Raw genomic sequence first — 27750 nt, 5'->3', positions numbered from 1 at the left:
TCTCAGATGGAGGAAGTAGGGTTCCTCCCCCAGTTGTTTAGAGGAGTTTTCAGTCTGCACAACATGCAAATTGACTGGTGAAATGCACACTTGTACAGATATAACACATTGGTGCAGTATGACCTAAAATGCTGATGTGCCATGAAACCAGCCAGTGTCTGATAGTAAACATCTTTTCTGTCATGGGTCAACAGCAGATATTTCTAGCAGTAATTATTGATAAATTTGCATTGATGAAGTGGGGTATTAGCTAAGTGTAATGTAGGGGGGGGGGGTTGTTATGAGGTATGTCTTTGTTTTGTTAAGTGACATTGGGACTCTACATACCAGCTGACTAGTATTTAGGTATTAGAGACCACTTAAACATTGTAGCAGAGAAGTATAACCTAAAATTCTCTACAAAAAAAAATTTTGAATATAATTCACCCTTTACAGTACTTGGACTTCAACAAGTGCTAACCTAGTCCAAGCAAAATGCAGCTGGTCAAGTGGAATCAATACATGATGGTACAGTAACTGGAGGAGACATCACTAGCATACTTACTTACTTACTTTTTGCAATAGAATTATATATATTTAACAAACATGTTTCCAGATCAGTAGCACTATACCATAATACTTGTTTTCCCAAAATCAAAGTAGGATCTCACAAGTCTCAGTGACTATCACTCCATAGCACTAACAAGTTTCTCATGAAAACTCACGTAAAAGTGGTTGCAAAACTAATGTGGTACTTGGCAGAAAACAATCTGTTATGTCCAATACAATGTGAGTTTAGGAGAAATAGATCACTTCTCAATTTTCTGGTGAAGATGGAAGATAATGTATGGAATGCATTCATCAGAAAAGAATACCATACCAGGTAACAGTTTTTGATATAGAGATGGCATATGGGATATTTCAAGACATACACCTAGTTAAAAGGGTTTCTTCTATTTTCGTTTGGAACTTTCTGTAGCATCAAGTATTTCAAGTCTGAATGCGAACTATGTGTTCTAAGTTTATTTACAGAGGAAGGAGTACTCGTCGGATCAATATTGTGTACCACTCTGTTCACCATCAAAATAAATATTCTAACAGAACAAATACAGTAAACACTGTACTCTGTGTAGATTATTTCACTATCTCCTACCAGGGTCAAAATATGCTAACATTAGAGCAACAGTTGCAAGGAACAATCAATAAAGCCAGTAAATAGTCTCTTTCATTGAAAAAAACTGCTGAAATGCAGTTTTATGCATTTAAGAATTGTTGCATTTATGCATTGTTTTCTACATTTCTGTAGAAAACAACCTTTATCTAGACCCTGAACTGAAATTAGGAGAGACAGTTCCAATCATATCAACTATAAGAATAAAAACGAACAGTCCTGGAACATATTAAACAATACAAATAAATTGTTTAAACATATTAAGAGTCCTGTCTGCAAGAAAAAAAAGTGGAAAGCAGATCAGTATACATTATTCAGACTATATAAGGCAATCATCATCATCAGCCATTTTCAATCCACTGCAGGATGAAGGACTCTCCAGCAACTTTCCAGTTCCTTCTGTTTTGTGCAATGGCCATCCAGTTACTACCCACAAACTCTTGAATTTCATCTATCCATCTCCGCCGTTGTCTTCCAGGTTTTCTTCTAGCTCCTCTTGAGTACCATTCTGTTATTTTCTTAGTCCATCTGTCATGTCTTCGAGCTGTGTGTCCTGCCCAAGACCATTTTAGTTCTTTAGTTTTGATAAGAATGTCCTTTACTTGAGTTTGCTGCCTAATCCATGTGTTTCTCTTCTTATCTAACAGTCTGATTTCCAATATAATTCATTCCATTCTTTGCTGTGTAGTTCTCAGCTTCTCTTCCATTCTTTTGGCGAGTGCCCAAGTTTCACTTCCATAAGTCATGGTGGGAAGTATACATTGGTTCATTATTTTACGTTTCAGACAAACTGGGATATTGCTCCTCAGTATGTGACAATATTTCCTGAATACTATACATCCAAAATTTATTCTTCTCTTGACTTCCAGCCATTTATCATTATTACAGCTAATAACTTGTCCCAGATAAGTATATGACTCCACCTTTTCAATTACTGCTCCTTCAATCATTATGTCCCTTTCTGTGGCATACTTGTTCATCATTACTTTTGTTTTAGCCATATTCATCTTTAGTCCAAAATCCTTACTAACTGTACATAACTGATTAAGATTTTCCTCTAATTCTTTGGGATCGTGGATTATGACCACAATATCATCTGCAAATCGTAGATGGTTTAAATACTCTAAACCATCACAGAAAGGAATCATTCACATTGATTCCTTTCTGCGACCAGTCTAATCTTCTGAAAGCTTCCTCAAGGGTAGCAGTAAACAACTTCGGAGATATTGTGTCTCCTTGTCGAACTCCTTTCTCAATTTTAAATTTGCTACTGTCTTTGTCTAGTCTAATAAAGGAGGTAGCGTTCTCATATATTTTCTTCAAAATCATAATATATGGGGTATCTATGCCTTGTCTTTCCAGTGCCCGAAACATTACCTTATGCTGTATGGAGTCAAATGCCTTTTCATAATCCACAAATGCCAGGCATAATGGTGTTTTATATTAATTTGCTTTCTCCATTAGCTGTGATATTACTTGAAGGTGATCCATAGTTGAGAATCCTGTCCTAAAGCCAGCTTGCTCTTTCGGTTGATTCTCATTAAGTATCCTTTCTAATCTGTTAGTAATGACCCTTGTGAACAACTTGTAGATGTGGGATAACAAGCTAATTGGTCTATAATTTCTGATATATTTCCTTTCTTATGCAGCAAAACTATGATTGCATTATTCCACTCCTTAGGCATCACACCTTTTCTATTGGATCTTGTGAAGAATCTTGCCAGTTTTTGTGTCATGTCTCTTCCTCCCAATTTTAACAACTCTACAGTAACTTCATCTTCTCCTTGGGCTTTCTGATTCTTCATTTTCTTCAATGCATGTCCCACCTCATCAGGAAGAATATCAGGTATGTCTTATGTGTTACTAATTTGCAATCCATTTTCCCCACTGCTGGCATCATTCCCTCACTCCTTGTATAATTCTCTATAGTAGTCTTCTATTATTTGAATTATGCCTTCTATGCTATTTATAAGTACACCATTGCAATTCTTCAGTTTCATTTGTCTTTCTGTATTACTGCCCATGGCTGCTGATTTAAGTCCTTTGTTTTCCCTTAATGCTTGTTCTACTTTTCTTGTGTTAAATCTTATGTCCTCTGAGTCTCTTTCTAAGGGCTTTGCATAACTCAGTATACTCAATTTTCTCCTTGTCAGTGTTTTTCTTGCTCTTCATTTGTAGTCTTCGGTTCATCATGACAAGTGTTTCTTGACTAATTTTTTCTTCTTTGAATTTCTTTTTACCTATAGGTTTCTTGGGCTTTATCATTTTCAGAAAGTTGTAATATTCCTTGTCGATATCTTGGTCCTAAGCAGTCTGCAGAAGCTCAAACTTGTTCTTAAGTTCCAGTACATTCTGCTTTTTCTCCTCTTCTGTTATCTCAAAGACCTTTGTATTATTTACTCAAGTCAGTTTTTTCCTTTCTTTTCTTACATCTATATCAAGTGTGCATCTTACCATTCTGTGAACACTCCAACATTTACCTTATTCAGGATGGTAACATCATTCGCAATATATCTGTTAGTGAGAATGAAATCGATTTCATTAGTTGTTAATCCATTTGGACTCTTCCATGTCCACTTTCTGTTCACCCTTTATTTGAAAAAGTGTTCCTTACTGACAATCCTCAAGATTCTGCAAATTCCACAAGTCTTTCACCTCTTTCATTTCTTTCACCAATTCCAAAATTTCCTATAGTTCCCCTTTCTGCACTGTTTTGTCTTTTTCCAACCTTAGCATTGAAGTCCCCCATAATAATAATGTAGTGGGTTTTCTGCTCATCTAGAAGACTCAATTTCGGTGTACATTTCTTTAACCTCTTCATCATCATGGCTCGATGTTGGTGCATAAATCATTATAACCTTTAGCTTGTACCTCTTAGAAATCCTGAGTATTAGTCTTGACACCCTTGATGTACTTTTGAATTCCAAAATGTTGTTTTTCATATCTTTATGGACCAGAAAGCCAACTCCACCTTTTCTCCTTTCACTGTTTCCATTGGTGTACAGCAGATTTCCACTTGATAAACCTATAAGTGATTCATTTCTTCTTCTTGTTTCAGCCAAACCGATGATATTCCAATTCATGTTTTCTAATTCCTTTTCCGGCTCTAGTATCCTCTCTTCACCGATGAGTGATCTTACATTGTAACAGGCCAAGTTCAGTTTCCGTGCGTGGCAGCCTGGTCGTACCCAGAGATTCTTAGCACCCTCTGCTTCCACTCTGATCCTCTCGCTGCCATAAGAGGGGGAGTGAAAACCACTTGGGGACTGAGGGCCATTTGTTTCATCGTACTGTCATTTGATAGAGGGTTTGGTCTTTTCCTCTTCACGCTGACCAGGCGTCTTGAAGAGAACCACTCTACACATTCGTTGCCACCTAAGTGACGTAATAGGGCTTACCATCGAGAAGGTGTACATGAGTGGATTTTAGGGAGGCAGGCCAACTGGACTTCTCCTAAATCTTCTGTAATAGAAAGATATTGGATCCATTAGTGTTTTAGACTGAGTGTCTGATAACACACAGAATACCTGTTTCCCTCTAAGCCCCATATAAGGCAATAGTCATATCCATTAAATCACAGTGCATTACATATAGTTTTGGGAACATTCCAGACTTCACCAGTACAAATCCTCTATCCATAACTGGTTATTCAGCACAGGATGCTTTATATGCTCCATGTTGGGAAAACTTATAGATATATTGGCCAAAGGTCATTTGTCCCAATGGAATATGCTTTCTAGAACTGCTACAAATTAGAAAATTTTAACAAAATAGCATATGTACCAGAATTCAACCAGTAATGTCATCTTGACCTTCACAAGTAGAGGACAGCATCCTACCACAAAATTACCAACAATTACATAATTGTTGGTAATTTTAGAAATTACATGCAGCCTGTAAAACTCAATTTCCACAATACACTTGGATATATATACAGATGGCTCAAAAACACATCAAAATAGGAACAGCAACTTTGTTTCGAGAAGGTATTTTATTCAGACAACTTCCAGTGAAATGCAGTATTTCTCCAGCTTAACTACAGTCAGTATGGTAGGCATTAAGTACAAATCAGTCACAAATGGCATAATATTTATAGGCTCTCCAGCCTCTTACAAGCTCTATGAAACACTATCACCATTACATATTCAGTCCCTTGGAAAATTCAAGATGCACTAGTTGGACAGGCAAAACAAAAAACATGATTCTGTTGGGTGCCAGAACATGTAAAGATAAGTGCTAATGAACAAGCAGGTTGAGCAGCCAAATTGACTATTGATATGCTCAATATATCCTTCAGCATTCCTTACACAGACTACAAGTTAGTTATCAGGACAAGTATGAATAGTATGAAACACTGGAAAGAAAAATGGCATGATTACATAGTAAAAAACTACTGCAAATTAAACAGACACCACAGTCACAGAAAACCAGCCTAAGATCAAGCAGGCAAGAAGTGGTAGTCTCAGCTAGATTAAGGATTGGTCATACTAACATTACTCATTCATACCTACTTAGAGCAGAGGATCCTCCACAAATGGCCAAACTATAACACAATGGAACTTGTCTAACATATTGTGCTGGATTATTCAAAATTTGCAAGAGACTTCAAATAACTTTGTATATTAATTAATAGTAATGGTATCCCCTAATATTAAAGACAATTCTAGATGATAGAAATAGTATATCTGTTGTTTTCACCTTCTTTAAACAAATAAACCCTTTGCAATCAAATGTGAAATTGCAATAAACACTACATAGTGTGAAAACACAGTTATTACAAAATGGAAATTAGTGAAACAATGAGCACTTCAACCTATGTGGAGAGTAATCTGCCTTTAATTTCTTAAAAAATTACAGATTATTCTCAGTGAGGCAGCTTTTTCATGCCTTGTGATTTCTTGGCTAGTGCTGTTTCCGTATATAGAGCTTAAGATGCTAAGAAAGATGGCAAAAGATGCTAAGTAAAACAGCAAGGATTTCTTTACTTATATAAACTCTAAAAGGAAGGGGATGAATCTGATCTGTCCACTTGACATCGATGGTTCGACTGTTGATGATCCTGCTCAGATAGCAAACAAACTGAATGAGTATTTTGCATCTACATTCACACGTGAGGAATTATTAAGGTTTGAAAATGGCAGAAGGTTATCAAATTGTAGCAGGATACTTAATGATTTTGTAATAACTGAAAGCAAAGTGGAGGAGAAATTGTTATAGTTAAACATAAGAAAAGCACCTGGGGTGGATGGGATCTATCCAGTTATATTAAAGGAGGCGGCAAAGCAACTAAGCAAACCCTTAGCCATAATTATGAGAGCGTCCTTGGACTCGGGAGGTTCCCACGAACTGGAGATGTGCAAATGTATCCCCAATTCGAAGAACTCGGTCGGGTCGGTGAGTGTGTCAGTCTAGTGATTTTGTGCTCTTACATTTCCTTTAATTTCAAGTGCAATTATGCAACCAAGTGTAGATTATTTCGAATATCCTGAAAGCTAAAGATGTCATCTATACAAAAGTTCCAACTATCGGCCCCGAATTTTTGAGGTAAACTTACTTTTGATAATTTTAGATAGACATAATTATATGCTTTAGCAGTAGTGACTGGATGCACGTGTATCATAGCACTTAGAGCGAATGCCACCCTGCTGCACGTACTCGCAATTAGGCTAATCCCTGCCTCCAGCAACAAGGCTCCAACCCTCTGCCTTTTGTTTCTCAGGAAATAGAAAGTAGCTAATAGTGCACCGTGTTTGTTGTTTACTTGTTTGAACTTAAGAAGGGCAAGCTATACAATAAGGTAATTTATCTCCAGAGCTTACAAATTTACCCTACTTGATCATTTATTTTCAATGTATGTAAATATATTTTTCTAAAACATTGAAGTCAGCCTCCAAAAAATCGCCAGCTTAGTTCAGCCCCTATTTGACCACTTACTTGTGGTTTTTTTGGCAATTACAACGAGCTCTGCTTCAACTTACTACGAGTAGAAAATCGTTTATCCGTATTCCTCTCGTTAATCCAGATACCCACTAAAACAACATGAGCGACACTGAAGTTGAACTGATGTTAAGGGACAGACGGATTACCCAATCCGCTCAAGGAATGAGGCCCCGGCAACTGGGGAAGGTATGAATAAACCTACAAAGCCCAAGGCCAAGAAGAAAGAGAAGGGTAGAAGAAGGTCTGCTACAGACGTCCGAACAACGAAGGAAGTCTCTGAAGAGGCTGCCAATGAATCATTCAGCGAATCTGACCATGAAGAACAAAAGAGTCAGGAAACTGAGCATGAAGGAAAAAAGAGTCAGGAACCCCCTATTACCCAGGTTCCCCCGTTGACTGGGACTCCAGTGGAACAGATTATTGCCATTAGAGGAACCCTAGAAAAATACATGGCTAAGCAATCAAGTAGAATTACTGCTGCCATTAGAACTGACGTGATAGAGATATTCAGTAAAATGGAGACAGTGGTCCAAAAATTGCACGTCGACCACGAGAGGCTGAAAGCAAAAATCGAAGTTCTCACACAGGAGGGAGAAAAACAAATGCAACAACGCTCTCGCTCCTTTTCAACGGCATTGAGGAATGGAGCTCAATATGTGCCTAACCAACCAGGAAAAGTACAAAACCGAAATGCGGTAAGAAAGCCTGAATCACATGTTATTTTGGTTAAACCAGTGGAAGACGCACATTTAGATACCAGTGAAGCGGTCAAGGAAGCACTGACAAAAAACTTCAAGGAGCAGATGAAAACTGTAAAAATAAAGAGTATTAGAAAGACCAGGCATCCAGGAGTCTTAATAGAAACAGACACCAGGGAGGAGGCACAAACCATCCTGAATAATGCCGACATGACAAATTTCGGGCTTAGGGCAGAAGCCCCAAAGAAAAAAGGGCCTTCAATTGTGATCTTTGATGTGGACAAGAGCTTAACACCAGAGGAGCTCAAAGCCGAGATCTTTAATAAAAATCTAAGTATATACCTGCAAGATGAGGCTAGCGTGGATGATATTATTCCGAAATACAAAACGAAGACCAAGTCACCTACAAACGTAAACTGGGTAATCGAACTATCAACCAGAGCATGGCAAATTCTGGGAGCTCAAAACAGAATATTCATTGGATGGGGCAGCCATAGATTCAAAGAATATATTCCTGTCCGCAGATGTTACAGGTGTCTCCGCTTTGGCCATACCTCACATACTTGCAATCAGCGTGAATCCACATGTGGCCACTGTGCCCAAAAGGGACACGACTATAAGGATTGTCCTGTCAGAGATCAGCCGCCAAGCTGCGCAAATTGCAAGGCTGCAAAGGCTCCACACCAACATTCCATCCGAGATACCAACTGCCCTGTCTATCTAAAAGTAAAGAGTCTTTACCAAATGCGAATAAATTATGGATAGAATTCCTTCTCCCAATTACCAACTAGAGATAAGAATTGTACAATTAAACGCACAGAGAGCAAGAGTTGTTGCAGACCAGCTGAAGATAAAGGCTGAGGAAAAACAAATAGATCTAATCCTGCTCCAGGAGCCCTATGTTCGCTCTGGGGTGGTTATGGGCTACCCCTCATCATATAAAATTATCCACTGTACAAATGACCAACCATGGGCTGCGATTGTCATCAGAAACCCTGATATCACAGCAACCAAGATCACCCCACTATGCACTTCCATCAGTGCCTGTGCCCAAATCATGACATCTCTTGGATCACTGTTCATCCTCTCTCTCTACAGCCATCCAGGTGAAGACATCACTGCTGCGATCTCTCTGATTGAAATGGCACTCCAGCTCCTCCCGGGTGGGCATCTACTGATAGGCATGGACTCAAACTGTCGCTCGCCACTCTGGCACAGTCAGGCACCAGATAGGAATGCCCTAGGAAATGGCTCAAGACTGGAGGACCTTATCCTCACATCAGGCTTACAAATCTTAAACCGCCCAGGACATCTACCCACTTACAGTGGCCCACTCTGGGAGAGCGAAATTGATATCACAATGGCTACGCCTGACAGCCAACAAACTTTCCGGCTGGACGGTCCAGGAGTCCTGGACCACTTCAGACCACAGAGCGATCACATTCTCCCTTGTTCGCTCGGTGGAACGCGTCGCATCGATTCCAAAGGACATTGTGCGTTATAATACCAAAAAAGCGGATTGGCAACGCTTCCTTGTGGAACTGTCCAGAAGGCTACCGGATGATGTTCCTCTACCGGCTTCACTCTCGCCAGATCACTGTGTACGCAATATTACTACCATCATCAAAAGTGCCTGTGATCTGTCCATTCCGCGTAGGAGGCCATGCCGCTATGCTGTCCCCTGGTGGAATACAGACCTTCGGGACTTAAGAAAGAGGGCACAACAAGCCAGGAAAACTTACCAACGTGCACGTGCTCATCTTCCCCCACATGAGGTTGAAGCTGCCCGGGAGGCATATCGGGTAGTTAGAAACATGTACACCAAGGAAATTCGTAAGTGTAAGAAGGAATCATGGCACACCCTGGTCTCTACTATTGGCAATGAAGACCCATGGGGCATCGTGTTCCGCATCGTCACCAATAGGCTGCCTAGAGGTGAGGTTCTTAGTACAACTCTCAAACCGGATGGCTCTTCAACCTTTACCTGGTCTGACTCAATAAACAATATTCTTGATTCCATTTACCCTACTGAATTTACAGCGATGTCACTGGAGCAGCAGCAGTTCATCGACAGTAATCAAGCTTATCAGCCAGAGGCTACGGAACCGCCCTTCACTATGTTAGAGATGAATATGGCTCTGGCTAAAATGAAAGATGGCAAAACGCCAGGTGCTGACTTACTCGAAGTCGACGTAGTCAAGAAATTCGCTGAAGTCTATCCCACCACACTCTTGAGCCTCCTCAACAGGTGCCTTGCTGAAGGAACTTTCCCTGTACCCTGGAAGACTGCTACTCTCAAGCTGATCCTGAAAAATCCAGATAAACCGCCCCAACTTCCTGCTTCCTACCGACCAATTGCTCTGCTCTCCGTTTTGGCCAAGCTTCTAGAACGACTTCTGCTGTATCGCCTTTCCATCTGCTATACCGATAAGCAACTCACCTCACCATGTCAGTTTGGATTCAAGACAGGCTCCAGCACTGAAGACGCTATACACAACTTGATTACCCAGGCCACACATACAACTTCAAAGTATACTCTAGCCATCATGGTGGACTTTGCTGGTGCCTTCGATCGACTGTGGTGGCCGAGTGTCCTTCGGAGGCTTCGGCAGGCAAACACGTCCAAAAACCTATACAATAGTCTAAAATCCTATCTCAGCAATAGAAAATTACAAGTTGTAAACAAATACCAGACTATGACAAGATGCGTTCACCGGGGTTGCCCCCAGGGCTCTGTCCTTGGGCCATTTCTCTGGTCCATTGTTCTGGACGAGTTCCTGGGGTTTGACCTGGGTGGAGCCAGACCCTTAGCCTTCGCTGATGATCTTGTTCTGGTGGTGCAAGGTGACACAAGAGCGGCACTGGAAGCAAAAGCAAATACAGCTCTGGAAAAGCTCCAAAACTGGGCAGCACTCCACAACCTCTCAATTTCTGGTGAGAAAACAAAATCGATTCTCCTCAAAGGAAAGCTACAAATACGCAGGCCTCCAACAATGAAGTTAAATAACATCCCTATACGTCTCTACACAGAAGTCAAATACCTGGGAATCTACATTGACACCGGTCTTACCTTTCACTCTCATCTGAAGTACTTATCCACAAAAATCCGAAAGTATACGGCTATGATAAGAAGAGTCAGCAGAGCGGACTGGGGTTTGAAGCATAAAGCTTTGTCACTCATCTATAAAGCGGCGTTTCTCCCAATTGTGTGTTATGGAGCCTCAGTTTGGTGTACAAAGGCTATCCTGGAAAAGAACAAGCGTAAACTTGACTCAATACAAAGATTCATGATGTTATCTATCTGCAGGGCATGTCGCACTGTCAGCACCCCTGCCCTACAGGCTATTACTGGATGCTTGCCACTCTATCTTGAGGTGATTAAAAGGGGACTTTACCATCGATTAAAGAAGGGAATTCCGACACAGTTGTTAAATCTTCAACTGCAACTTACCAATGACCTGAAACAAGAAAGAAAACGTATCTTCACACACCTTCAAGGAATTTGGCAGCATTCATGGGAAACCACGCCCAAAGGAGAAATTACCAGAAGATTCCTCCCATCCATTGACATGACTTTCCCGAAGTCTCCTTCCTGGTTTTCACCTGGTCTGCAAGTTACATTCCTGATCACAGGACATGGGCCCTTTCAACAAAAATTGACAGCAATGGGAATTGAAAGCAATCCATTCTGCCACTGTGGCGAAGAGGAGTCATGGGGGCATCTCATGTATGAGTGCCCTGCTTACGATGATTGTAGGCTCAAATTTTTAACTGAAATCCAGGAGAACCCTCGTAATCATGAAACATACCTGCTTCAGAATGAAACGACATACAAAGCCTTAACGAGTTACGCACAAGCTGTCTTTACCATCAGACGGGCAAAGTTTGCTGAACTTAGAGCTGCTCAGAACAACGACCTTCAAGTGCAAACACAAACTGGGGTCGGATAGCATTTTCCCAAACTGATAAAAGAGTAAGACTGAAGATTAAAATACTATGCTGGCATCATCATGGTTGGCACTCCTTGAAAAGCTGACTCCCAGAGAGTGCTTGGCCTTTGGCACTCGCACAGTGGCGCCTGCCCCTGTGACTTTTGATCCCTCTACCCATCCCCTATTTCTCCTTACTCGGGTGGACTGCCTTCTCTATCTGTCCACTTTAGCTTGTTCCTCACATTCAGATCCCTCTTCCTCTTGTTCCCCAGACCTTCTCTTCTCTTCTTCTCTTTTCTTTTTTCTTTTTTTTTTTTTTTTTTTTAACTTGGTCTTCGTCCAGGACGCTCAGGCAACCCTGGCGGAGACTAGCCAGAGAATAATGGGCAGCCTGGCTACCTCCTAGCGGTGTGTGCGGGCAACGTGAGGTCCCACCAGGGGCCCTGCGGCCAAATGCCAGGACACCCAACAGAACCTAACGCAATATGTCATATACAACAGACAACACTTTTCTGGCATTTACAGTAGTTCTGTATTTCTTCACAGCGTACATATGGCGCAGATGTGAGAAATCACAGGTGGCGCCTGACCCTAACACTATGCACACTATGTATCCCCAATTCACAAAGGGGGGATCGAAGGGTGACACGAGTAATTACAGACCAGTTAGTTTAACTTCTGTTCCGGGTAAAATAATGGAGTCACTGGTTAAAGATGCATTGCAGGATCATCTAGACAAGACTGCAGCAATAATTGAGACACAGCATGGGTTTGTTAAGCGAAAGTCTTGTCTGACAAATTTGATAGGATATTATGATGTGGTTACAAAGGAACTGGATGCAAAAAATAATTTTGATATCATATATTTGGATTTCAGGAAAGCTTTTGACACTGTTGCGCATGGAAGACTATTGTACAAATTGGAGCAGAATGGTATTAAGGGTAAGTTGCTACAATGGATAAAAGGATGGTTAAGTGGGAGAAGACAGAGGGTGGTAATCAATGGGTGCTGCTCTTCTTGGACTAATGTTATTAGTGGAGTCCCACAGGGTTTGGTGTTAGGTCCACTGTTGTTTTGTATATTTATCAATGATATTGATGAAGGTATATCAGGCTTAATGTCGAAGTTTGCAGATGATACAAAGGTTGGCAGGGTTGTTAATGATAGTAATGGCAGTGTGCTACTGCAACAGGATCTAGATAATTTGGGCAGATGGGCTAAGAAGTGGCAACTGAAGTTTAACCTTGACAAATGCAAAGTATTGCATATGGGTAGAAGTAACCCCAGAGAAACGTACCAACTGTGTGGTACTACACTTAAGGTGGTAGAAAATGAAAAAGACCTGGGAGTAATTGTGCAGTCAGATATGAAGTTTTCTGAGCAATGCAGACAGGCTGCCAGGGCAGGTCATGGGGTTTTGTCAATGATATATAGGAATTTTTCTAGCAGGGAAAAGGGGGTGATTATCCCTCTGTATAAGGCAATGGTCAGGCCACACCTTGAGTACTGCATACAGGTCTGGAGGCCTCATTTTAGGAAGGATGTAGATTTACTTGAGCGTGTACAGAGAAGGGCAACAAGATTGGTGAGGGGAATGAAGGGATCCTCTTACCAAGAGAGGCTTAAGTTCTGCAAATTGCAGTGGCTGGAGACTAGGCACCTGCGCGGTGATCTGATTGAGGTATATAAGGCCTTGAATGGGTTGAGCACGCTGAATTCTGATGGGATCCTTCCATTTGTTCAGATTACGAACTTAAGGGGGCATAAATTCAAATTAAGAGAAGACAGATGTAGATTAGATGTGCGGAAATTTGCCTTTAGCCAGCGGGTGGTTAATTGCTGGAACAAACTTCCATCTGTCGTTGTGGAAGTTGATAGGTTGAATAAATTTAAGGAGGAACTGGACAGGGAATGGTGTGATTTTTTTTTTTTTGGCTGATGCTGCATAAGCTCATACACTTGCATTTCTTGCATCAAATGCCACTGCTACTACTACTAATTTCTTAAAAGCTTAAGAAAATAAAGCCACATTACACTTCATTCAGTTTGAAGTGTTCATTATTTCACCAATTTCCATTTCTTGGTATACCTGTGCACCATGCTGCTAAAAGAATATTTAAGATCCAGTTATTACGAATATTTAAGATCCAGTTATTTTGCCCAAAAAAAAAAAATTTTTTTTTTTTTTTTTGGGCAAAATTTTTTTAACAGTATCCAGTGAAAAGTAATAACTACACCATGAGTTTGACATATTATAGCCATAGTAGCTGTTGTACTAACAATCTCCAAAATAACTTACTGAACTTGTATTCAATCTCCAAAATAACTTACTGAACTTGTATTCAATCTCCAAAATAACTTACTGAACTTAAATTGGACATTTCTTTTTATTTTAACAGACAGTCCGTGCCACCGTGTAATCTGTTAAAACTAATGTTTTTCTGTATGTTATGTATAGCCCATTCTTTAAATTGTGGTTGAGTCATTAAACATAAGTCTTCATAAGTTTTTTTTATTTGAAATAAGGTTTAGGGAGTGGGGGAAAAAAATGCTAATTAAACCATGTGATTATTTTGTTAAGTAGAATTTATTGTGTTTATATGGAGATTGCCGACCGGGCTAGCTGGGTGGATAAAGTGCCTGCCTGGCAACCCAAAGGTCGCGGGTTCGAATCCTGCCTCGGGCTTGGATCAAAGTACTGCAAAAACCTTGGGAGGTGCATTATGGCCACAGAAGCCGATGTGCCAACAACTACCAAAAAAAAAAAAAAAAAATATGGAGATTAGTGAGACAATAATGCAATATGAACCTTTACTCCAGCACAGTTCCCCTATATCACTAAAATGGTGAAGTTAGGGAGACACTTTAACCCTCAGAGTTTCAGCCTGTCAGTTAATAAGGACCCTTAAAAGCCTTATGACATTATGAAGGCAATCAGCAACGTCATTCAGCTTCCTTCTAAGTCCCACCTCAGTATTCTGAGGTGTGGCTTAGAAGTAAGATAAACCCACTAAAACTTTTGGAATCTTGTTATCAGGTGATGGCTGCACTCTGTTTGTCACGAAGTATGGCCTGAAGCCATCAATAACATTTGTTTCATATCTGAGATGTCAGTGGCTTGTACTGACATCACCTAGACATCACTGACTATAAGGTTCAACAGAGTTGACCTTATGATGTGCATGAACTCCTCTACTCTCATGAAGGAAACACCATTCAAGCCCAGGAGTTGATTTAACAGCATGTATAGTAGAATCAGCTGACATAGAAGATCCACCCAGGAAAATCTTGACGGTAAAATTTATCTCAGATAATGATCATGATTGGAAACATGACAATGACATCAAAAGGACTATTTTGCAAGCTACATTCTGCTAGGGAAAAAAAAAGTTATCCATAAATATTCATTCTGCATAGGAGTCAAATTTGTTTAATGAAGATGCTTCATGAGAAGAATAAGAAGTGCATTATCAGCATCACAGTCAGCCAGTCCAATTTTTTTTCCCTTTAAGATTAAAAGATTAAAAACTTAATTTATATGCCTAGTTATTTATTTAGCTTAGAAAAAGGTTAAATAAATTTAATTTCATAGAACTATAGGAATATGTAGAAGTGGTTATTTTATTTTTTCTATATTTGATAATTTTTAGGGAAAGGATCTTTAAATGAAGGCAGTTTAAAGAATTGTGTTTTATTTTTAGACTAGATCAAATGTTCACAGAAGCCTTTTCGTGTTGCAATCATCTGGTAAGTGTTGAAGCCCGGTCAGGTGTCTATTTAGCTTGTGCATTACTTGTGCGAGGTCAAGTACATCTTTCTGATGTAAGGCGAAACATCGAAAGGTAAAGATATAATTTGCTTGATTAATGTCCATTGTTAGGTTTTGGGGGTTAATATTTTTTAAAGGTGATTTAGCAGTATGGCTTAACTGTCTTCTTCCAGGAATGAAAGATATGAAAAAAAAAAAAAAAAAAAAAACTAGGGTAGAACATAACTAGATTAGTCTTTACTGACAAAACTGGCTGTTTTAACAAAAAAACTGTCACTAAGTAAAGTTAGATAGTGAAAATAAAGCTTATTACAACTGTTTTGTACCAAAATCCCCTGCTTTATTTTCTCCCCAAAACTTAGAAATATTTCCTTCATGGTAATTATTTTTCATAAGAATTAAACCAGGTAGTTGTTTGAGAGAAATTTAGTTATCCCACACATAACGAAGATTGAGAAAACAAGAAGATACTTGTTGATTGTTGGGCTTGTATTTCTGTAGATTTTAACTTTCAGGAAATATGTATGAAGGAAGATTGTTCCAAAGTGTAGAAGTACAAGTGATGGATGAGGAAAAGTTTGAATTTGGAGTTGAACTGTGAACAAATGTTGGCTAGCTGATGTACATATTCAGACTTGTGTGGAAGAGAGAGGTGAACTTCCTGATTCAGATGAACAATGCCCATGAAAATATCTGTAAACATCCTACAATCTAGCCTAAACCTCTTCCCTGTAATTTGAATTTATGGCTCCTAGTTTTGAAAGTCTTTATAACAGTCATAAATTCAGCCATCATTCTTTTACTAACCCCTCTGAGAGCCTTATAAAGCTCATTCAGGTTCCTTCTAAGGTGCCTGGTGGCCCACATAATCAAAGTCTTTCCTCATACAGTTGTCCTTATGCTGGTCTCAATATACAAGTTGCCCATCTTTAGATCAATGTCTTTTTTCAGGTCTCCAATACTTCAACACAGTATTTTAAATGTCGTAGTATAATTCCCTTATAAATTGGGATTACGACGACCTTTCTCTACAGGATATTGTTCAATAAATGATTGATAGGACACCATGGTATTCCCTGGCCCCAGTTTACACTGCTCGAGAACTTCATATGCCCATATTATAATTTCCACATCCCTTTCTTCCTCTACTTTTTAATTTAACCCCACCAAGTGTATAAGTTATTTTGGGTTGCTATTCCCCAAGTGTAAGATGTTGCATTCTGCTGCATTAAAACACAGCTGTCACTTTCTGACCATTCTTGAAGCCTGTTAAAGTCATTCTGAAGGAGCACTGCTTGACTAATCACTAATGACTTCCAATCTTTATATCATCCAAAAATTTTGGCATCATGCCCTCTGTGCTTTCATCAATGTTGTTTCTGAAAATCAGAAACAATGGTGGTCCAAAAACTGATCCTTGGGTGATCTCACTTTTGATAAACTAATCTGAAGAATATCCATTAATCACAATGCCTTCTGCCTTGCAGCCTCCCTATAATCCAGCTTAGAATCTTTCCAGTAATTCCAACATGTTCCAGCTTATAAACTAACTTCTTGTGAGGGGCTGGGTCAAATGCCTTGCTAAAATCGAAATTAACTACATAGAAATTGTTCCCTACATCCAGTTCATGAATAACTGTGTCAAGATAGCTTTGGTTACTTAAACACGAATTTTCCTTAACAAAACCATGTATGTCCTTCAGAATGCCGTTTCTATCTAAATGTTCCTGGATTGCCTCTAAGATTTTCCCTACCACTGAAGTCAGACTAACTGGTCTGTAGTTACCGACTTCATTCTTAGAATCACCTTTATGTATTGGCAACATGCTGGCACTTCTCCAATCCAAAGGAATCTCTTCTGAGTCCATTGATGTCCTCATAATTAACCTCAGTAGTTCACTGAACTCTCTGGCCACCTCCCTTAAAATTACTGGGTATATGCCATCAACTCGAGGAGCATTACTTGCCTTTAGGCTTGAAAGTTTTTCTAATAAACAGGCATCTGTAATTTCATCTCCCAACCTCACTTGCCCAGCCTCTCCTCAGCAAAAAGGGTCTTTTGTCAGTAAAGACCAATGTGAAATACCTATTCAGTTCATCAGCAATGTTAGCTTGGTTATATAATACTTTACCAAACCTAGTAAACAAGGATCCAATCTGATTAATTTCTTCTGTTTTGTATTCACATAATTAAAAACTTCTTATCCCCATTCTTTGCTCATTTTGCCAGTGCTTTCTTATACTTAGCCTTGGCCTCTAACCTTATCTGTGGTATTACTACAGATTAAGGTTAAAAAGGCCTCTCAATGCGGTATTCACGACAAAGTTAAAATTACTGTTTCTCCGGACAAACGGAAAACAAATATGTTGAGGTAGAACCTTTTAATAAGGTAAACTAAAGCAAAAAACAAATTAATACAGAAGCTTTCAAGTCAAGGAGAGTCTTCATCCGCTGAAATACATTAGTACAAAAACAAAGAATGCTCGGTCATGTGAAGTGTGGCATGAGTGCAAGCAACAATTACTGGTTGGAGCTAGACGTTTGTAGCTATGATTGCATAGTGCATACATGGGGTCTGTGCCAATGTACCCCATGTGTGCACTATGCAATCATAGCACTAGAGGATAATTGCATTCGTGCATGCAGTTATCCTCTACTACATTCATCACACTAGAGGATAACTGCCTCCATGATTGATAGGATGAATACCTGCTCCTTTATTTAGATTAAAAGCACCACATGGCAGCCCGATATATGAAGTGATTCTAGCCACAATTGTTGGTGGTAATTTTGCAAGTGATCGGATCCATCCAAATGTGGCTACCCTACCTGTGCCCTAGACAAATGTGGTCTGCAGGCCTTCGAGCTCACAGCACACCCTAGAGCCTCCCACAATGATAACATGATCTCAACCACCTTTATCCCCTATTACCCTGGTGTATTGCAATGCTTCTCTAAAATCCTATGCACCCACCGGATAAAATGTTTACAGCTACCAGGCAAAAAACTGCAATCGCTCCTCTCGAGAATGAAAATGCTGATTCTCCTCCCTGTTACAGAGCAGCTCGGTGTATCACATTTCTTGCCATGACTGTGGTGGTTGTTACATTTGGAAATTTAACAGAAGACTCATAGACTGGATCTCAGAACATGAGAGGGAAATCCGGTCTGCTGATTCGGAGCACTCACCGGTCACGCAGCATTATAGGTCGTCTCGACATGATCTTGAGCCATGCCGAGACATCGAAGTCATCGACCACTCGCAAAATTACCACCAGCAATTGTGACTAGAATCACTCCATATATCAGGTTGCCATACTACTTTTAATCGAAATAAAGGAGCATATATTCATCCTATTATGGAAGCAGTTATCCTCCAGTGTAATGAACGTTGGCACCCCCCCCCCATGTACTCACTATGCAATCGTAGCTACAAATGTTTAGCTCCAACCAGTAATTGTTGCTTGCACTCGTGCCACACTTCATATGACCTGACCGGGCATGCTTTGATTTCGTGCTAATGTATTTCAGCTGATGAAGAGTCTCCTTGACTTGAAAGCTTCTGTATTAATTTGTTTTCATTTGTTTGTTTTTTGCTTTAATTTACCTTATTAAAAGATTCTACCTCAACATATTTGTTTTCTGTTTGTCCAGAGAAACAGTAATTTTAACTTTACTACAGATCAGTCAAGGAGCATGTACCTTTCATCATCTGTAACTTTCTCGTGCTATCTTTTACTGCTCTGTTAAACTGGTCAGCTCTGTATTAATCCATTTCGGCATCCTCCTCATACTATATTTTTTTAATGGTATATACAAGGTGTGGCAATAAAGTTCCTGAACCAGTACAATAAAAATAACACAAAGTGAAGGAGCTGCTCAAAAATGGTTTTATTTTTATTCAAAGTAATCACCACCTGATTGAATGCACTAATTACACCATTATAAAAGTTTATGAAAGAGTCAGCAAAGACATCCAAAGCAATGATGTTCAGTTCAGCAGTTACATTTTTCTTTTTGTCCTCAACATCCCGAATTCTCTTTCCTTTGAGGGCAGTCTTCACCTTGGGAAAGTCTGCTGGTTCTAGATCAGGTGAATGGGGTGGAAGATTGATCTGTACAATGCCATGTTGTCATTGTACAGATCAACTTGTCAGAAATGTCTTCACAAGTTCAGAATTTGTAGGGGCATTGTCATGCAACAAGAACCAGCTGCCTTTCTCTCGAAATTGCATCTCACCCAGAAAATGCATTTCAGTAGTCCTTGAAGTGCCTCTACATGGAATGCAGCATTGACTCTCTCCCCTTCAGGTACAAATTCCTTGCTTTACATTCCTTTTCCTCACCCAGGTAAAGGCTAAGAGGTATAACTTCTGATCAGCAAAAGCTCTTTTAACACTCAGGCTGCTTTTGATAAAAAGCAGGACTCCTCCACCCCTTCTATCTTCCCTATCTTTCCTAAATACATTATACATACCATACTGGAACTTGTTTATGCCGATTTCCAAGTGGCACCACGTTTCTGTTAGCTCTATTATGTCAGCATTAGTTGTCCTAAGCAGGAGTTTGAATTCACCCATTTTATTGACAACACTACTGACATTACTGTAGACACAATTAAGACTAAGTATTCTTTAGTAGTTTACCATTACGACACTCTTTGAAGTTATTTAGGCTTGTTGGCAAGATGTTTTTGAGATGTGTGCAAGCATTACTTTGACTCATATCATCAGATAAAAGCATACCTATATTACCCTTCCCCCCCACAACTAGTTGTTTCCCTAAATGCTTAAGGTATCCTTAGTGATCCTAGCAAAAACCCTTGTACCACCTCTGTTCAAATGAATACCCTCTGCAAAATAGATTCCTATTACCTGCAAGTGTGGGCCACACTGATAAAAACTTAACCCCTTCAGTGTCCCTCAAGTCTTGAGTTAATCCACAAGGCTTTCACCATATAATCCCTCCTATCATGTTTGGGCAGAATTGTAGACACATACACGTTCTGACCTAACTCACATTTTTTCAGTATGGTCCTATATATATATCCAGCAAATCATTGGGTCCTCCTCCTTTAATATCATTACTCCCCACACGAATAATAATGCTCTCTTTACCCCCCCACCCCTTAAAATCTGAATCTGTTGGTAACATCAGTTGTTGTTTCTGGCCAGTTCATCCTGGTGTTCTGGTCTACCTATTTTTATCCTTTGGATAGTCTAGAAGTTGATGGCATTAGTCCAGATATAGAAACAATATGTCATGGTAGCATGGATTTGTGACGTGTATAGAGTCAGTAGCTGTTTACAATACAAGTAACGTCAAATGAGACGCCTACTGCTTTTTTTTTTTTTTTTTTTCTTTTTTTTTTAATGCTGAGGAAGCAGTATTCATAATATGCTTTTGCCAAAAAAAGGTTAGAATCAAGTTTATCCCCTGTAAAGATATGTAATCTTGTGAAGAAGTCTGAGTGTTAATGAGATTTATTAAGGTCATCAGTACAAAAGAGTTAAAGCAAGATGGCAGTAAATAAGCTTTATCTTTAAACAAATATGCAACAGAACCATCAAGATGTAACAGAGGCAGAAATGTGGATGGACAGAAGAAGATTTAGCACAATGCTGTCTGTACAAAAACATGACATTTTTAATTCCACAGATCTGTCTACGTGAGAGCCGTATGAAACGTGTCCTTGAAACATTGCGTGGTGGATAAATCACATTTCCAGTTTAATGGAACACTGAGATGTGAGAGAATAACTCTCACATATCCACAAAATACTGCTTCAGTATTTGTTAAAATATAACATGGATTCATAGTTAATTTCATATTTGGATCACAATGAGTACATATAATTGTCACATGCTCACTGATTTTATTATTCCTTTTCTTCAAAAATGTGATTATTTACACAACTTGCTTTCATGCAAGTTGAGACACTATTTCATATTGCCTATCCAATGATAGGATTGCATCACTATATATTTCTAATTACTGCAATCCTCATAGTTAGTACAGTGGCTACAAATGCTGTTGTAGCCACTCCATTTCTAACAAAACCTGTGTGTAAATTCCTTCAGGACAGAAGAAACTTTTCTTGCCATAATTGTTAGACAATCTCAGAAAAAAAAAGGTAAATCACCACCCTCCCTCCAGGAATATGGGTTTGCCATCCATTAACATACAGACCAATTAGGGAATAAAGGAAATTTGTGGATACAGTATGCTGATGGCTCATTCCTTTAGTTGCACTTATTTTAAGCAACCAAATCCATTTATTACTCATTTTTTGGCTTTTCAAGTGCTTCATTTGATTGACCTCAATATATGTGACTTCTGGTCTAAAAGACCAGAAGTCCATCAGGAAAACATTAAAACTCCAATAAAGGGAAGTATTATAAGGCACGCTGTCAGCATTCCACTGGATATGCTTGTTAGTAATGTTTGGCAATGCACTGTGTTTCGTCTGCCCCTAAGGTGGCACACTTCAGCTATAACCACAGGATTTTTATGAAAATTATCCTATAGAAATCCAAATACTATGTTAATAACTTTTATTTGGCTTTTGCTCTTATCTGTAATATCTATGAGACATAACAAAAAAAAAAACAGTAAAGAAATGGAATACTATTAAATATTTAATTTTTGTTGCATTTACTCATACAATGTGTCGTATGTATTTTTCAACAAATATTTTCCTTGTTGCTACTGCACTGACTATTCCTTCTTTTCAAAATTCAAAATTTTCTTTTAACAGGTTTTTTTTCCCTCTCTCTTTCTGTAACTAGATTGTGCAGTGGAGTAAAATTTGTTCCATGGAACCAAGACGGATGGAAAACAGGACTGTGCAAAGTATCTCCTGTTGGGCACCCATATTCTCTCCTTACTTTATCAAATAATACCTGTATTAGATATCCTTTTGTTCGATTTAGAGAGCGATTTGTGCGGATGTACAGGAAGAAGGTAAAGTTATAGAAATATTAAGAAAAATATATTTCCAATTAAAAGTGAATATAATTTTTTAAAAAACTTTTTTTCCCTTCATTCCATATATACCTCCCACTCACTTTTTCTTTTCTTTCAAAAAAAAAAAAAAGTGGCAGCTCTTCTCATAGGACAAAAGCTGTTTCTGAAAGTTACTACAATAGCTTTACTGAAAGAAGTAGTGGATCAAAATCTGATATAATTTGTTCACAATATTTTTATAATTTTAATTAGTATTCCACAAATACAAAAAAAATTTGAGCACTTCTAAATGCCTAGAAAATGTGACTGGGATAAGCTGAAAAGTAGCAGAATTGGTACTTTTAACAAGGGAATTTCAAAATTAATATGCGTGTGTGTGTGTGTGTGTGTGTGTGTGTGTGTGTGTGTGTGTGTGTGTGTGTGTGTGTGTGTGTGTGTGTGTGTGTGTGTGTGTGTTCAGCATAAATACATGCAAATGGTCCTTGAAAACACAAAATCGATTGTTTTATAAAACAAAAAATTATCTCTGGTAGGGTGGGGATATCTTGCTCTTTAATTTTAATAATGCAGTAGTTTCTGTTTCAAATTTGCCATTTGAAGGGGGGATTTTGGCTTAAAAATTCTATTCCTTATGTCATGTAATTATTTATTTATTCATTATTAAATTAATAATGTAAGTAAATTTTTCTTAGAACTCAAAGCATGCATTAGAAATTAGAAAAGATTGTCATATAGAAGGGTATGTGGATTGTTTCAAGAATGCATTGTAGGAATGTCTGATAGCTGTCTCTGAAGCAGTTAGTGGCCATGAAGAAGAGCAGCAGAGAAATACAAAGTGCCACAGAAAACAATAGTAAATAAATTGAAAACAAGCCATATTAGCCTCAAAAAGCATTTAAAGCACAGAACAAGATTTAAAAGTTTTGCAAAAACCTAGTTATGTGAAAATAGCCTTGGACATCTCACTAAAACAATTTTAAAAACTTATTTTAGTAAATTTTGATAGGTTTGTTACCTGTATATTCTTAAGCAGACTTTCACTGAATCAGTAGGTCTATCTGCTGATATTATTCCTTTCCTATTGAGAATGACCTTTAGAACTAATTTGAAAATTGCACACATTTCTGTTTAATTGTTATATTTGGAGACACTCCCCCCCCCCCAGTGATATTAACTGCCTGACTGATGAAATGATACACCATTGCCATATGAATAATGGTGTATTATACCATATATGGAAATTTTTGTGGGCAAAATTTTGGCTGCCATTACTGCAGAGCCCAAAGATGGAATGCAGAAATGCAAACAATTTTCATATTTTTAATGCCTGCATTGAAATATAACCTCATAACCTTTATTATTGATTTATTTATTATTAGCCATATTACATGTTTTCCATACTCCAATGTCCAGTGGCGCCTCCGTAGCCAGGTGGGAAGGAGCAGCAGTGCATAGCACACGCTTCTTGATTAGACCGGGGTTCGAGCCCGTCACCACCAAATACAGAGGATGCGGAAAGGTCAAGGTAGGACCACCGCATATCCCGGAGCAATATGGTCTTAGTTGCTAATGCTCCTAAAAAAAAAAAAAAAAAAAAACCGATGTCCAGTACTACAATTCCTGACACTACTGTAAATGAATTCATCTGTTTTGCTCACATGTAAGACTTGAGAGATTGTCATACAGCTGCATAGATCCATTGTCTTTAGCTCCTTGCTTGCCGGTTCCTGACATCTAGTTTTGAAGTTTTTGGTGATTATCTCTTGCCTTTTGATTTTGGCTTGTAATGCAAGCCAGACATCTTTAGTCCCATTTGTAGATTATCTTCTGACCAGACTTGTTCTTTTTATCACTTGATTGAAGACTCTAGATAATGTCTGCAGTAATACCTGCGTGAACTCCAGTGTTGGCTGTGATGATGTTCCCCACCACATGAGCACCTATGATCATACTCCTACTGCATGGACACCTGTGACTATGGCTCTTTTGAGGTCACTGATGTCATCTGCCTTTCCTATGGTACATCTTTTAATAATACTATTGAGGCATTGCAGCTCTTGCTATAAGACTGTTGTACCACGTGTCTGCGAAAGTTGGACTATTTCATTTGACTATGAAGAGAGACTAATGATGATTGTTGTAAGAGTACTGGGTTCGCTGAAAAATTGGTAGGGCAGTATATAAAAGAAATACTAAATGTACTACTGCTACTTTTAGTGTAATATTTTAAAATTTTAGTAGTATTTGACCTCCCATCTTGCTTTAGCCACATTTGTATTTTTTTTTTTTTTTTTTTTTTTTTTTTTTGCAATTGTTGCAAATTGTAAAGTATGCAGAATTAAAGATTGTCTTTTTTTTTTTTATTAGCAAATGTAAAAATATTCTTGTCTTAGTTTCAGGTAATTACATATTGTTTACTTTAATCTGTGCTTTTTTCTTCAGTTGTTCCAAAAGTATATTTGCCTATATTAGAGAAAATTCTTACAAAAAAAAAAAAAAAAAAACTTACTATTATTAGACATAGTTATTGCTAAAAGTTGAACTGTTAAACTTTACTTGTTCCCATGATGTCTCATTTGTCTAACAGGCACATCTTCATCATTTTCTCCAAGTAGAAGGAATGGAAAAAGAAATTTTTGATTCTTCATTGTCAAGTCTCAACAGTCTTATTGAAGAGTATGAAACTTTGGAAAAAATGGCTAACACTGAATTAGAGTTAAGTAGACTGAAAATTGTTGTGTAAAAAGAGAACAGATGAATTTAAATGTCTGATGAGATTTTAATATTTGTTTTTCTTCTACTTGATATTTTGGAAAAATTATAAGCTGTAGGCTCCTTAACTTCACTGCCTTTTAAAAAAGATGAAGATACACTGAACACTGAATGAAACTGGACTGTATATGTTATATATGTATATTTCTGGGTATTATATCATATATATTGATTAAAAGTTATGTTATATTTAAACCAAGGATACCTGTTTTAAATATATTTAGCCAAATATGCTTAAAACTGGTATCCTTGGCCAAATCATGATGATATACTGCCCCTATGGATATTATTCCTAATAGTTCTTTGACTGACAGCTGTATACCAAAAGTTTTTTTTTTTTACTTTAAAGTAATATGAAATACCAAAAACACTCATAGAAGAAAGAAATTTCTGTTACATTAGCACAAAGACAAGTCTGTCTCCCTGAACTGTAACTGGCATTAAAGAACAAACAAAATAAATGTTTAACTATTTACTTATTTGAAGATTAAAAGCCAGAGATATATAACAGCCTTCTAAATGTTCCTTTGCTACTTAAGGAAGGCTTAAAAACACATATGAGGTTTCAGCCAATGCTCTTAAAATGTTTGACAGATAGGAAATAAATTGCCAAACTGTTGTAGATACTGTGTAACCAGTGGAAAAGTGCAAAAACCAATGTATTTTCCCTCTTGTTTAGATTTTAAATATCTTTAGCCAAATTTTTAAAAATGTAGCATTGTCTTCATAGATTCACTATTGGGCTCAGGGGCAATATGATAGATCTGCAAGTGTTAGTGAAATTACATTTACCCTTCAATGACTGCAGACCTATCCGATGCTCTGTTCTCAGCTCATTATACATTAAAAAGTAAAGTTTGCCAAGTTGTATAGTGCCAATTTTTTTTTCCCTCTTAGTTCTTACTGCATTTATATTTGCGAAAAAAAAATTTTAGTTTGAGTGCTGTAATCAGAGTTTTAATGTGTTTTTTTTTTATTTTTATTTTCAAGTTTTCTGATAAATGTTACATTATTTTTATTATGTATTTAAATATTAATATGTGGCAATTCTGTATTATTTGCATACGTTATGCCAAGAACGTTCGTTATTAAGGGATATTTTCTTAAGTAACGAATAGAAATAACAAAAATATCAGTAAAGAAAACTAAACTGTTTCGTAATAATGGTCTGGAATCTCTGATCCGTAAACGTCTATTGTATAGTGTCTGGATTCTGCCAAAACGCCATCTCTCTAATTTACTAATAACAATTGCAGCCATTCTTGGACTTCATAATTTTTTCGTGTGTCAGCTACTCAGATTGCAACTGTTATTATAATATTGTAGTTAATATGATTTTCTGGATGTATTATATCTGTTCAAGTGTTTTCTTGAACTGATTTGCATGTTGTGTAGGCTGAAAAACTCAGAATAGCTTATAAATAAAAATCCAACTCTCCTTCACTGAGATTAGCTAACTACAGCCCTGATTGGAGAGGCCTTTAAGAATTTCTCCTGTCTCCAACAAGAGATCTGCCACAAGGCTGAAGGATACTAGAATTTTTCTTGGGGTGGGGGAACTGTACTGGAAATTATAATTATAAATCATATTATGGCCAAGTTTTTGTAAGTCACTACCATGGCTTACAAAAGCAGTGCATCTCAGCATCAGTTAACTCAATTATGACATGATTGGACAATAAACAGAATCATGGAAAGGCCTCTGGATTTTGAATACAATAATGAAGTTGCCATAGTGATCTCCAGCATCACATTCTTTACCAAGTTTTAAACAAACTATTTAATTGTGTCATAGCATGGGATAGTTCCCAACTTACAAATGGGTTTTGTTCCCAAGTTCAGTTTGGAACTTGGAATGAATTTTTCTGTAAAACCAATACGAACATTTTTAATTTACAGGAAGTATGTGCTAAAAATATAAACTGCAGTTCAAAAAAATTGCAGCACCTTGATTACTTAAGCAAAGAAATCAGACATTGTTAGAGTCCTGTCAATTGTGTCATATCTCCAGGGAGCCCAACCTGCATCTTTTCCCAAATTGTATGATCACTGAGATTACCAAATGAAACTCACAGCCACATGGCAACTTTCTTTTTTTTTGCTGTTTTCATTTTTGCATATCACTTTGATTTTAGTCTACACATTAAAGGCTATGCTTTCATTGTGCCATGATAATTAAAAATGAATATTCAAGTCACTGTACTCTTTATCCTTTACTAGTTTCATGGGACAAAGATTTCACCTCAGCCATAAAGTTTATACCATGCTCCAGTCACTTTGAAGTGAATCCACATCTATACAGTTTTTTTTACAATTAAAGCATTTCTACATTAATTCATAGCATGGAAGAAGTTTTTAAAAAAAAAAAAACACATGGAATTATCTGTTGCTGTTATAATCAAGATTGTCTCATTGATGAAAGTTATCTATGGGCATTCCCTTGTTCCAGTTTGTCATTCCCCAATGCATCAATAGCATCAATAAGAAAGGCTTCTTTGTTTAACTTTCTATTTGTTTCTTT

The 27750-nt window shown here is 38.0% G+C and overlaps 1 protein-coding gene across 1 annotated transcript in view; it reads left to right on the top strand.

Moving 5' to 3' along the window:
- Positions 1 to 25200, top strand: part of LOC150077848 (tubulin epsilon chain-like) — a 97599-nt gene extending 72399 nt beyond the window's left edge. The window contains exons 10-12 of the mRNA XM_090384382.1: positions 15423 to 15563; positions 22280 to 22454; positions 25045 to 25200. Of these exons, the coding sequence (XP_090240508.1) occupies positions 15423 to 15563; positions 22280 to 22454; positions 25045 to 25200 (472 nt within the window). The remainder of the gene's footprint in view (positions 1 to 15422; positions 15564 to 22279; positions 22455 to 25044) is intronic.
- The last annotated feature ends 2550 nt before the right edge of the window (positions 25201 to 27750 follow it).

This window comes from Mastigoproctus giganteus, chromosome 11 (genome assembly GCF_048544385.1).
Source record: "Mastigoproctus giganteus isolate SK-2022 chromosome 11, ASM4854438v1, whole genome shotgun sequence".
Taxonomy (NCBI): Eukaryota; Metazoa; Arthropoda; class Arachnida; order Uropygi; family Thelyphonidae; genus Mastigoproctus; species Mastigoproctus giganteus.
Note: the sequence above shows the minus strand (reverse complement) of the source record. Positions and strands in the feature narration are given on the sequence as shown.